Here is a 14,476-nt window from a genome sequence, read left to right on the forward strand (position 1 = left end):
TCAGAGGTTCTGGGAATTGTCTGGACATACCTTTTCAACCCACTAGACCAGTATTTCCTATCTTCTGTTAATTTTTTTTATTGTCTCTGCTTTTTTTTTTCATTAAAAATTTATTATTGAAAATATTGCATATGTCCCCTCTCAATCTTCTGATATTTTAAGCATAGTAGAAAATATGGATTTCTACGAGTAATCTCCCACTATTTAAGTGTTAGCTTAGATATAAAGCTTAACACAGGTTATGAAAAACTAAAAATGCTTATTTTCATTTTCTAGGGAAGTAGTCATATATAGAATGAAGGCATAAAAAGATCACAGTCTACAAGAATAAGTCAGATGCTCAGGTGCTCAAATAACTATTTTTTAAGATATATTTTTATTGATTTCAGAGAGGAAGGGAGAGGGAGAGAGATAGAAACATCAACGATGAGAGAGAATCATTGATCAGCTGCCTCCTGCTTGCTCCCCACTGGTGACCAAACCTGAAACCTGGGCATGTGCCCTGACCAGGAATCTAACCATGACATCCTGGTTCTTAGGTCAATATTCAACCACTGAACCACATCAGTTGGGCTCAAATAACTATTAAACAAAGATGAATGATAAAAGGACTGGTCAATTATATGTGACATGGCTATCTTTGTAGAGATTTAAAAACCCATTATCTTTAAGAAACATCAATAGAGTTGATCCCATAGATCAAAAACATTCATACATGTCTTTATATTTGCTTGTACAATCACCAAGTAATTTTAGAGTGATATATACTTACACACACACACACACACACACACACACACACACATACACACACACACACATTATCATGATTATCTATGGGGGATCTGGTCAATTTGGAAGATACATCACTATATCTTTTCTATTAATTTTATGTCTGAAACATATCATTGTATTACCTCTTCAAAAAATAAATTAGCCCTAGCTCAGTTGATTAGAGAGTTGTCCTGATATGACAAGGTTTCAGGTTCTATCCCCCGTCAGGGCACATATAAGAAGCAACCAATGAATGCATAAATAAGTGGAACAACAAATCAATGTCTCTCTCTCTCTCTCTCTCTCTCTCTCTCTCTCTCAAATCAATAAGAAAATTTAAATAAATAAAAATAAACTTTTCTTTAAGTCCATAGGTCATATATCTAACACTTGTCCCAGGATACAATATAATTAAACTTACATTTGTAATTCATGGAGCCAATATAAACTTTTTGCCATGGTTCGTCCATCATTAAAATGTGGTGTTGGGGCCCCGTACAGGTTAAACCTATGGAAAGTTGATGGGTTATACTTTCGGTTCTTTGCTTCTCCTGCAAAAAGAAAGGGGAGACTTCTGACTTCTGCAATACAAATAACCTTATCTTGAAGGAAGCACATTATGTTCTCATTGACATTGAAAATGAGAGTGGAACAAAGAATGAAACTGTAACAGTGCAGAGACCTGCACATATTAGGCAACAGATGACAGAAGAGTTCTCCCATGTGAAGTAGGAGACTGGTGGACAAGAGTTCCTTGTGTTAATATTTGGAAAGTAGGCAGCACATGATGAAAAATGCAGACCCAATTAACATTACAGGAATCCTGAAGATTGGGGAGGTTGGGCAATGCTCTGAGGTCCCAGGAGTCCTTCCTATTATGCTAAGATCAGAGAGGTTGGTGTTCTGTACTTGCTTTCACTGAGATTTAGTGACATGAGAACACTGAAACCCTCACAGTTCACTAAAATCATGTATCTCATATTAGAAACGTTCAAAGGGTGATTGAGAGCAGAGAACACAACAGGGAGGTCTTTATATTGAAGATCTAATACTGTGGTTTTTTCTTTTCAAGTCAAAATGTAGCATTAGTTTCTATTTCTAGATTAGAAAGTGAGACTGAAACTAGAGATTAGCTCAAAGGTTAAGATATAATGGAGAGAAGATATTCAGACTCACTAGTAACCCAAATAATGTAAAGAAAAACAATCATGTGAAATTATAATTGGTCTCTCAGTTAAGTAACAATAAAGAAGATTGGCCCTAACCAGTTTGGCTCAGTGGACGGAGCGTTGGCCCAGTTTGATTCCGGTCAAGGACATGTACCTTGGTTGCAGGCTCCTCTCCAGTCCTCCTGGTTGGGGGCTCCTGCAGGAGGCAACCAATCAATGTGTTTCTCTCACATCGATATTTCTGTTTCCCCCTCTCTCTTCATCTCTCTCTAAAAATCAATGGGCAAATATCCTTGGGTGAGTATTTAAAAAAAGAAGAAAAAGATTGGCAAACTCACTATATGGGAAGATGTGGGGAAGTGAAAATTTTCATATTCTGTGGGTGTGAGGGCAAATTGGGGAAGCTATCAGGAGAACAGTTAGGCTTAAGAGTGAAAATTTCAGATGCTCAGAAATATAGGAATGTATCCTAAGGAAATAGACCATAGTCACAAAGATATATAAGCAATATTTTTAATATTGAAAAATATAATATTGAAATGCACATGAAAAGATAACCAAGATTTCATACAATGGGAGAGAAAGCAAATAGGAAAAAACATATATACAGAGCAAAATACACACATATACTCATATATGAATGAGCAAATACAGCTATGAGAGTATCATCTGTGCAAGATTGAGAACTGTGGGAGATTTTCATTGTGCTTTCTGTATTTCTCTATAGCTTGCAATTTATAAAAGAAATACCTATTACTTCAGTAATTATTTAAATTAAGTGTATTTAAAAGAAGTTGTAGGAGTGTATCTATTGAATAGTGTGCTTAACATATTAAGTTAAAAAATATGTTTAATGCTTTATGTTATATAGCAGATTCCCCAAAAGCATTGAGAATAAGATCACATTTAACTAAAGATAGCTCTATGAATAGTGGATTAGAAAGATGTTTAATATAAAAACTGTAGTCATCTCTGGTTGAATGGGATTTCAAGGTTACATTTACTTTTTCATCATTTTTTATATTTAAATTATGCACAATATTATGTATTTTTATAATGAAAATATAAATAATTTCATCATGAAAAAAATAAGAACAATATTTAAAATATTGGATTTCATGCCGAAACCGGTTTGGCTCAGTGGATAGAGCGTCGGCCTGCGGACTGAAAGGTCCCAGGTTCGATTCCGGTCAGGGGCATGTACCTGGGTTGCAGACACATCCCCAGTGGGAGATGTGCAGGAGGCAGCTGATCAATGTTTCTCTCTCATCGATGTTTCTAACTCTCTATCTCTCTACCTTCCTCTCTGTAAAAAATCAATAAAATATATTTAAAAAAAAAAAGAAAAAAAATATTGGATTTCATGACTTTTCAAGAGGCTAATGAAACATCTGTAAAAATCAGCAAATGAAGTTAAGTTCTTCAAAATATATTTTTTTAATCTACATTCATTTACCTCCAATTGCTAAATGCATCTAGTAAGATATCTCATTGTAGGCTGTCTATATACATTCATTCAAACAGTTCTTTTTAAAACAACTATAAGGCATTAGATTAGATTGTGTGAGAGATGCTAAACTTTTTCCAAAAAGTAAATAAAATATTTTCGCAAGAAAGGAAGGGAGGGAAGGAGGAAAAAAGGAAGAGAGGACTAGAGGGAGGAAAGGAAGAAAGGGAGGGAGAGAGTCAGAAAGTAGAGGGGGTGGAGATAGAGAAGTCGAGGTTGTGAGAAGGAACATGGTGACCAAGCGGGTGGCAGAAGTGGCTGTCTGAACAGCAAGGTAGAGACAATCTTAAGACTGGGATCCTGTTAGAGTGTAGGAACCAGCAGAGATTGGTCATGAAAGAAGAGAATGGCAGAGGATACAAGTCCCAGCTATGAAGAAAGTTTAAAAGGAAGACCATAGACTGGGAGTAAGATGGAGGAGAAAAAGTAAAGAAATAAAGAAGGAGCAAGGGAGAGAGGTGCCTTGAGCTGCAATCAAGGGAGAGTCTTGCTTCTAGCTAATGGAAGTTGAGTTCATGAATCATTCACAATTTAGCAGCTTTCTCAGGACATATAGCTGAGTCTAATTCTCAACCCTCTATCATATCACGATTCTACTTAACATCAACACATTAACAATTAAGTTGTGTTTTATAGCACTATAAACATCTAATGCCTTTCAGCTGTGCTGTAGAATAATTCCAGTAATAGGGTTACTATTAATCAAAATGACTTAATACTAATACCTATTGAGCTTTTACCATATTCCAGGCACTATGCTAAGTCTTTTGCAAGCATTCACTTAATCCTTACAATATTATTATCCCCATTTAAGAGACTAGAATAGATGTTAATAGGACAATTAAAATACCCAAGGCCTAAAAGATGAGCTAGAGTTTGAATCGGATATATCTTAGTCAGAAGTTGTTCACTTAACCAATACCCAATCAATATTCCTCATATAAAGCTAAGCACTTAGAATAATCCTGACATTTAAAAAAGAACAGTATTTTAAAGCCTAAAACCACTAAAACAAATAGCACTATCTAGCATTTAATCTCTCTTACCTGTCTTTTCATTTTAATGATACATACATTTCTACATTTTACATACAAAATGTTTAAGGGTATGTGGTCCCAGCTATGGGGGTTTATGACGTTATTTTTTAAAATGTTATTATTTATTGATCGCCCATGATATGCCAGGCTCTTAACTTTATGCACATTATCTCTTTTATTCCTCTTCACAAATCTGAGAGTCCCATATTGTCAGGCCCATTTTATACTGAAGGACACTTACCCACATAATAATCATTGTGAGAAACAACATATAGGTCATGCCCTTCCTCTCCTTCTTTAAATACTTCATGATAGGGTTTCGGTGGATTCACCACATCTCGAGCAGATATATCTAAAGAAAGAATTAATCACATCAGTTTTAAGGTATTTTAAAAATCTATTTATAGCCCTAGCTGGTTTGACTCAGTGGATAGAGTGTCGGCCTGAGGGCTGAAGGGTCCCGGATTTGATTTCGGTCAAGGGCACATGCTCGGGGGCTGGGCTCAATCCCCAGTAGGGGATGTGCAAGAGGCATCCAATCAATGATTCTCTCTCATCATTGATGTTTCTATCTCTCCCTCTCCCTTCCTCTCTGAAATATATATTCTATTTATATTTAAATTAAGTAGAAGAACAAATGACAAACAAGGTAAGCTGAATGCATAAGCCACATGGCTACCCTAGAAGAACACAAAGCCAATAGAAATGAAGATTTATCAAGATAGATGGGACATAGTCCAGATGTTACTGTTCTAGGAACCCTCATTTGACCTGGCTCGCTCCCTAGAAGTCTGAAGAATATCAAAACTCTGTACCAGTTAACCATTTAGGTTGTCCTGAGCCATATTCCAAGCCCAGTTAAATTCCCAATTCTGAAACTCTAGAGAATTTTGATTTTAGTTTGCTCCAGACTTCTCATGATGATCTAAGCAAATTTGAATCATAAATCAGTTTCAAAAACCCTGATGCCCTGTGGGGGAGCCTTGGTGCAAATTTTGGCAGCTGTAGACTGGAACATATACTCTGAGTCTGTTTAGATTTGAATATCCATCTTCAAACTAGCCAAAAGTACCAGGGAAATCACTGGAATCAGAAAGAAATTCCTCTTCTTCTTACAGATCCCAAACCTAGAGCTATAACTTGTTTAGTAGCTGTTTTCTCAGGAGTGGTGGCCCACAATAGTGAATTATTTTGTTTTCATTATTTTACATAATGATTTTAAAATATAATTCCACTTACAATTTTACTGTTTCAACTTAACAACATAGATTACTAATAATAATATATACTAATTATTATAATACCTAGAGGCCCAGTGCATGACATCAGCCTGACCTATGCGCTCTCGCAGTCTGGGAGCCCTCGCTCCTTACCACCCGCCTGCAGCGGAGGCGGGAGAGGCTCCTGTCACCACCGCTGCACTAGCTAGCCATGAGCCCGGCTTCTGGCTGAGCGGCACTCCCCCTGTGGGAGCGCACTGACCACCAGGGGGCAGCTCCTGCGTTGAGCATCTGCCCCCTGGTGGTCAGTGCACATCATAGTGACTGGTCGTTCCAGCAGTCATTCAGCCGTTTGGTCAATTTGCATATTAGGGTTTTATTATATAGGATTAATTTATAGTTATAATAAATACATCTGTTATGTATTAACTAAATATATAATCACTGATATATTTGTCATACAATTAATATTAATATATAATTAATGATATAATAATTATAAAATATAAATCTATTTATAATTTCACTCTTCCCTTTCAACCTAACCACATGTTTTCTTTCTTTTGGACTTTCTGCCAGAACTGAGGTCTGTAAACAAACAGTTAAGAATACCTAGCCAGGTTTGGCTCAGTGGATACAGCATCAGCCTGCGGACCAAAGGGTCCGGGGTTCGATTCTGGTCAAGGGCACGTACCTTGATTGCAGGCTCCTCCCCGGACAGGGCCTGGGTCAGGGCGCATGCAGGAGACAACCAATAGATGTGCTTCTCTCACATTGATGTTTCTCTCTGTCTTTCCCTCTCTCTTCCACTCTCCCTAAAAATCAATGGGAAAATATGCTTGGGTGAGGATTAATAACAACAACAAAAAAAGGATACCAGAAGGTGGTCATACTCAGAATAATACTGTAAAGCAGTACTTATTTCTACTCGATGAACCACTATAGTTATTAACACACATACACATTTTGGAACATGATATGTTTAAATGAGGTACACCTAGACAGTACTTTCCTTATTAAATGAGCTAGTCCTAGACAGCACTTACGATATCATTACTGTAATACTGTAATGCCATGCCTACATAAACACAATTTTTAATTCTATTAAAAAGAAAAAAAGATATTTTATCTGTTCTAAAATACATTTTCCATATTTCAAATTTTAACTTAAGATCTGATACAATAAAATACAACTGCATATTTTGCATTCTAAGAAAGAGGCATAGTTTATATCCAGGGTGGATGTTACTATGTTAAGGAAAATAATCTGATGGACTTTTTGGTGGAAGAAAGTCCTGGAGCAGAACCTTAATGGGTGCAGAAAGACAAAAAGAACTGAATTTCTCTGCAGGACAAAGATGGAATTTGAGGTCTCGTGTAAAAACTCTGGAGACAGGGTAGAAACCTCAAAAAGACAGAAGATAAATGTGAGAAACGTAAAGAAAGGTGCCTGACCACATGGCAGAAAGCTGGAGGTTCAGAAGAAATAATGGCCAATGATCAATTCAATTATACGTTGTCGTTTGTTGAAAGATGTGCTCCACTCCCTCTCAAAATGAGAAGACAAGTCTGCTCTATACACTGCCTATGTTTGTTAATACGTGGTAGACACTGGGGATCTGCATGTACAGAAGGGGGTGTCAGCGTTTACCAAACTTATTTGTTGTTTGACCTACTTTATGGAAGAGTTTCATAAAGAGTTAAGACATATGAACACATCAGGGGCATTAGTGAAGAAAAAAAACAGCCACAAATGGATGTCCAGAGAGAAGGAATTGCAACCTACACCGCTGGTCCCAATGCCAACTTTCCTGTCTTTTTTTTAATATAATTATTTATTGGCAGAGAGAGAGAAATTGATTTGTTGTTCCACTTATTTATGCATTCATTGGTTGCTTCTTGCTTCCTGTATGTGCCCTGACTGGGGATCGATCCTGCAACCTTGGTCCTTGGCATATGGGGATGACACTCTAACCAACTGAGATACCCAGCCAGGGCTCTCTTTCCTGTCTTTATATCATACATACTATGCTCACCGAATCTCCATTTCAAAACCTGAACTTTACTGCCTGACACACATAAACTCTAAGGATTTTGGGTCTAAGAGTAGCTTTGTTGCTATGATCCCATCTCTCATTCTTTAGTCATCAGTGGCACCACCACCACCACCAAACACCATACCAATGGGATATTTAATTCAATTTTCTGAGAATTTTTTTTGCCACCCCTCCTATCCCTTATTTTATTTACTACCTCTGATGACTGTTGTTCCAAATGTCGTATTGAGTACATCCAGGCCTTTAGGTAATCCTGGTGATTGATCATGAGATTTTCCTAATGGTGCTCGTTGATTACTAAAATATATTGATTCCTTTTTATCTTTAATTTTCTGTTGAAATGTTGTAATAGGCTGTGGGTTTATCAATACATCTGCCTAAAGAAATCATACAAAGCACGGATGTAAGAACAAAAGAAGCAAAAATCTAAAAGCTGACACTCTAATCCATAGCTAGAGAGAAGAAAATATGATTGTAGAAAAATAACTCCTCATCACTGCTTTGCTCATCTTCAAAAGAACTGTAACCGTTAGGACTATGAAGCTTAAACATGTCTAAACATGAACTTTCAAAGGGGTTAAAAGGTTTCAATGGGGTTAAAAGACTTATGAGAGGAGCTCCCAGGTTACTTGACTCCAATATTCCAGAAAAATGGGAATGCCAAACAAAAGAAACACATGAATTCAACAAATGTTTTTTTCTGAATCTAGATTGTCCATTCAATGAATGGACATCTCCACTCACTCAATATATCTACTGTTAAGCACTTCGTAGTACCTCTAGGCCAGGGGTGGGCAAACTTTTTGACTCGAGGGCCACAATGGGTTCTTAAACTGGACCGGAGGGCCGGAACAAAAGCATGGATGGAGTGTTTGTGTGAACTAATATAAATTAAAAGTAAACATCATTACATAAAAGGGCACGGTCTTTTTTTTCAATAGTTTTATTCATTTCAAACAGGCTGGATCCGGCCCGCGGGCCATAGTTTGCCCATGGCTGCTCTAGGCAATAATCACCCAGCCTTTGTTGTTCCCTGCAAAGCCTGACAGCATTTCTTATTACTGTCAGAATATGGAGTGCAACTTGGCTTTTAATATTTGAGGGGAGGATATCAAGTATGTAGCTTTAATCATTAATTTTTCCACATTCGTTTGGCTGCTATTTCTTGGATTCCCCCCACCCCACCCCCCAAAAAAAACTATTAGAGAAAGTTCATTTAGAAAGTCACAGAGGTAGAAGTGAGCCATAGAAGAAATGGGCACAGAGAATAAGAGGCAAAAGGAGGGCCCTTGGAGCTTAGGAGAGAGAAAGGTAAAGGTAATGCACCTGGGGGGAAGAAGAAGGGAAGGGGAAAGACACGAGAGTCGCCAGTTTTGGGGTTTTTTTTTCCAGTGCTCAAGATGTAGGGTGGAAAGGAGAGTGGAACTGATGATTTCATTAATACCTCATTTGTGAATTTTCATTTTGGTACGTCAGTAGTAATATACAGGGGAAAAAAGAAAAAGAAGTTACCGGTAGTGAAACTTTAGATCTTATTCCATGTGTCAAATACGGTGCAATTTGAGGATCATTTGCTCTGCCATAAAATACTCTTTCGGCTCCAGCAGGTGGATATCTGAAGTTGAAAAATTTTTTTGTCTCAGGTGGAGTAATTGGCTACAAACAGTGAGACAAGAAAATAGAATTATCAAGTCCAGTTTTTAAAATATTAGGACTGATCTGTATCAGAGATTTTCAACCAGTGTGCTACAAGTACTTTTAAAACATGCAATACCTGAATATTTAGTCAAGGGCACTGACCTCTTTTCCCTTAGATTGTCAAATTAAAAAAATGACAACAACCAACACAACAATAGCCATCTGGTATGACTGAATCAAACTTACACCTATTTTTTTTTTTCAGGTCGGCAAAAAATATATTTTTTTGGTGTGCCACAGAATTTTAGTTATTAGTTTATGTGTGCCATTGTTATCAAACCCAGAAAAGCTGTTATCGGACAGCCCCCCGAGTCAGAGGAAGACGGCTGTCCCCTCATCAGTTTTTATCAATCTTGTAGGAAAGATTTCAAACAACTGACAGTGGACAGCGGTATTGTAGCATTGAATGTATTGAGGAAGCAAAGCAAGAAAATTTATTAAGAAAGCAAGGCAAGCAAATTTATAAAAAATATACTTGGCATAAAGCACAAGTGAGCACCCAGCTAATATGAGTGTCCTGCCTGGTGGAGGTTTAGGGTTTTATACTTCTCTGTCTACAGGTTTCAAGGTTCCACTGCTGGATATCTTGGGCACAGACTAGATTACTTGGCTGTGGCTTTCCCAGAATTTATGAGAACATCTGGCAATTTTATGTTGGAAAATCCCAAGACTGCTGACTTCCTTGTTCAGTGAGTGAGATGAAATTCTCTCTTCTCTCCTTCCCCGTTTCCCCCTCCTGCCTTAGCAGTTCCAAGGTGATTTAAGCTATGTATTCTCTTATTAGGGAGGAGACGTATTAATCATTTGTTCTTAAGTGTCCTTTGTTGGGGGAGATAAGCTCTTGTTGCAAGCTGCCCCTGCAAGCTGCCCAAACTGCTTGGCCTTGTTTAATTTTCTTGTCTCAGTTTCTCTATTCCACTTGTCCTGGCTGACTGGCCTGTCTCACCATGAGATGAAAAAGGTTGAAAACTGCTGACCTACACCAATCAATGAATGCCCTTCATTGCATGCGTATAGTAAGCACAAGGGGACCTACAGCTTCAAATAATAAAATGTCCTGAGATTTGTTTTTTAATGGAAATAATTTATTTTAAAAGTTACATTTAGAGAACAATCAGGAAGTATCCAAGTTAGAAAGCACACCACAAATATTTCCTTTTAAAATAAATGGAATCCCCTCTGTAGCTTTTTATAAAGCTGGAAATCATAGAACTGGAATTTTCACTTCCTTGGATAAAATCTATAGAAGCCCTCAAAATACAATAAAGAATCCAAATCTAAATCCAATACATTAAGTTTAAACAACTTGCACAGGGAATATTGAAAGTTGTCTATCTTCTAAAGTTCACATTCAAGGTAAAAATATAAACACAAATGCATACTGAAAATGCTCACCCTTGGAAGTTTTTCAGTCAAGCAGGTTGCAACTCTGTATCCAATCGGAATAACTTTCCCTGCCTAAGAAGAACAACAAAAAATGCCTCATAGTTGATCATTGTGGGGGAAATGGAGGGTGAGGGATGGGAAGGGTGGAGGAGCTTGGGGGTAACATTTCAAAGAATGAAATTTATTTCAAAATGCTTCTAACTTTTCAGCTACTTAACACAATTGAGGAAAAAAGTAAGAACAAATTGCAAATCTAAAGCAATCTTGATATATAATATAAACATTAACTTCTAAGTATATATAAGCATATGTTTTTACAGTGCTAGCATTGTAGTCCAATCACATGAGCTCTGTGAAAAGCTAAGGAAATCAACTTTCAGAAATAATCTTGTCAGAGTTCATATCAGTACAATGGGGACATGGCTATATTCAAGCTAAACTCAGGATAAAATGTGTGGGTGTGTTTGTGTAGGGGTATATTTCCACCAACACCCTAACTTTTGGTATACGGAAACACCTCAACCACAGGCCCAGATCCTTCGGTTAATGTCCATTGTTCACTTGATTCAAATTTGAATTTTATCTTTCTTTCTTTGCCCAAGACAAAGATTATAACTGTTCATTCCCAGCAATTCACCTCTTATCTATTTCCCTTTTATCATTTCAAGGCAGCTGACAGTTATGTCTTCAATCTCAGTTGGGTGCTCTTTAGGACTGGTGCAGAGGTCTTGTCCTGGGAATTTTTCCTTTGCCTTTCTTCAGAGCTAGACTGCCCATTCCTCCCATCTACTCCTCCTTTTGGGTTTACTCCCCCATTTCCCTGAAGAAAATTCTTTAGTCATTATAATGCATAAAAAGCCAATTTATGATTCCTTACACCTTTGAAAATGTCTTTATTCTACTCTTACATTGGTTAATAGTATGAGTTGGTATGGACTGGTTAATAGTATGACTTGGTATGGACTACAAGGTAGGAAATATGTAATTTTCTTTCTGAATTTTGAAGGCATTATGCCAACGTCCTTTAAAAGATGGTCTTGCCTGTCTGGTGTGGTTCAGTTGGTTAAGTGTTGTTCTATGCATCAGGCACTTGCATAGAAGGACTTTCAATCCTTTGATTTTCAGACCCAAGCTTTACTATACCTTCTCCCAAAGGCTGAGCTTCTCAGAGACTGTTCCAGGCAAATTGGACCATTTCTGGTGGAAATTACCACCTGATTCCCCTCAAACTTCATTGTTTTCCTGCTCTGCAAAAATCAGTTGCCATACCTCCATCTTCCTATTTTCTAATATTTATTGAAATTTCTTAACTTATTGTCTCCTCTTCTGTTTTCTTTTTCCTTGTGGCTTATTACCTTTATTTATTTTTTAAAATATGTTTGTATTGATTTCAGAGAGGAAGGAAGAGGGAGGAGAGATAAAAACATCAATGATGAGAGAGAATCATTGATCAGCTGCCTCCTGCATGCCCCCCCCCCCAACCCACCCATTGGGGATCGAGCCTGCAACCCAGGCATGTGCCCTAACCAGGAATAAAACCATGACCTCCTGGTTGTTTAACCACTGAGCAACACCAGCTGGGCTGGTTATCTTTAAAAAAAAAAAAACTACTAAAGGCCTCAGAAATCAGGAAATTCTGTAATGACCCCATTCAAATATCACCAGTTGTCCTTTATAGCAAAAGGAGCAAATCCAAGATTATAATGGATTCTCTGAGAAGCAGACACCAAGATTAGACATGTAAGAGATTTTTTACGGAAAAGAACTGTGAAAGGTAAAGGGGGAGGAGATGACAGGAAGAGCTTTTAGACCATGACATCTACGAAAGTGTTAGGAGCAAAAATAGAATATTGGGGACTAGCTATAGTTAAAATATATATTAATCATACCCTGTTAACTGAGATTGCCTTGTTCTAATTAAAGAATGGACATTCTAACCTGGCTACAAGGTGTATGCCCCCAGGACCTGGGAGTCAACCTTGACCTGGCAGTCAACCTTGGAATGTTGTCCATTCTTGTTCAAGAACTGTCTATTAACACAATAAGATTAACAACCTTGTTGCCCAAACAATGGAGTCTCTCCCCAGCCCCCATAGCCTACTTCCCCATGTAATCTTCCCCCTACCCAATATAAGCCAGTTGGCTTATGGGGGGCTGCAGAGCAGATTTTTGTGGGTGACCTGCTGCTTTCCCATACTGCTGGCATCATTGGAATAAACGCTCATATATGATTAAACCCTGTCGCTGCTTAATTGGAGCAAGTAGTGACAGGCAGCCTGGACCCCTTGGTTGTCCGGTTACAAAAGTGTTGTAATGTACCCCGCGAATCACACAAGGACGCCTCAAGAAGTCGAATTAAAGAGTCACATTTATTGCAAATCCGGGACTATGAAGGGGCATTTTGCTCTCCCAGATCTCATAGTGCCCGCCCCAGGCCCAACACCAGATTTATATAGGCAAAGATCACAAAGGTATTGATTACATCCCAGGGTTTGGAATGAGGAACCTGGTTTGCAAAAAAGCAGTTTACAGAAGCAGAAGCAGTTTACGTAAGCATGTTATCTAAATTATAGTTTTGGGTCTCCGGATCACTGAATTGACAGAAACACATTATCTAGAGCCCTTGGGTCTTGGGAACCACTGAGTCAACAGGGACACGTTATCTGGAGCCCTCTGACCTTGGGATAATTGTGCTGTCCTTCCCAGGTAAAGGGAAATGTGCTTTCTAAGACCAGTATGACTACAACCAATGGGATATTCACATTACTATCAATAGGGTATTCAATCGAATGGGATAATTTGTATAATTCAGAAAATTAAAATAACTTTTCTATTATTTTAGCAAGAAAATAAGTACAGAAACCAAACAGCAGGGTTAGAGTTAAACTACAGTTTCTACCTGAGATGATTGCTACCATACTTCAAAAGGAGTGAGGGAAGGAAGTATTAAGAAGAAAGAATGTTGGCACAAAGAATTTAGCACAACCAAATGTCCTGGGCACCAGGACAGATACCACAAATTCCTTCACTGTTATTGTTATCATGTTAATTGTTGACTGCTAACTATTCTGTACCCACCTAAGTAAAAGAAGTATGTATCCATTATTTTACTCTTTATCCAATCCTAGAGGTTTCTCCCACAGCCCCCGCCCTCCACCACTAGCTCCACTTTGCTTTCTCCTACCTCTCTAATCTATCATCAATGGATTTCATGTAACCCACCGACATCTCCTCCTTTGATTGCAATGTATAAAAATAGATGAAAAACCGCTACTCTCTGGAGCATTATCCCAATCCATTGAGATTCGGCTTCCTGGCAATTGTCGATAATTTGGCTCAAACAAACTCACAAAAATTCTTGATGTTTTTACCTTAACACTTTCAATAGAACGGTATTTAGAAATCAAGATCTGTGTTTTGGTGTGCTCATTATTGCTAGATAAACATTGTTTTAGGTCCTCTGAGAAGATAGAATTAGGAAATGTATGTATATACACAGGCCCCCACACACTAGCATCTGTATCAACTCTATATTGTTTAGCTAAATGTGTGTAAATACATAGATATGGATTTTGACATGGACACACAGAGACAGATACAGAGACACAGGTATAGGCATAGGTGTAGC

General features: G+C 37.9%; 1 protein-coding gene across 1 annotated transcript in view; it reads right to left on the reverse strand.

Annotated features, from left to right (window-relative positions):
• The window catches only part of EFHB (EF-hand domain family member B), a 43,477-nt gene that overhangs the window by 22,818 nt on the left and 6,183 nt on the right, over positions 1-14,476 (reverse strand). The window contains exons 2-6 of the mRNA XM_036332724.1: positions 10,858-10,920; positions 9,277-9,420; positions 7,961-8,141; positions 4,729-4,839; positions 1,196-1,325 (exon numbers count right to left, since the gene is read on the reverse strand). Of these exons, the coding sequence (XP_036188617.1) occupies positions 1,196-1,325; positions 4,729-4,839; positions 7,961-8,141; positions 9,277-9,420; positions 10,858-10,920 (629 nt within the window). The remainder of the gene's footprint in view (positions 1-1,195; positions 1,326-4,728; positions 4,840-7,960; positions 8,142-9,276; positions 9,421-10,857; positions 10,921-14,476) is intronic.

This window comes from Myotis myotis, unplaced genomic scaffold (genome assembly GCF_014108235.1).
Source record: "Myotis myotis isolate mMyoMyo1 unplaced genomic scaffold, mMyoMyo1.p scaffold_m19_p_13, whole genome shotgun sequence".
NCBI classification, from domain to species: domain Eukaryota; kingdom Metazoa; phylum Chordata; class Mammalia; order Chiroptera; family Vespertilionidae; genus Myotis; species Myotis myotis.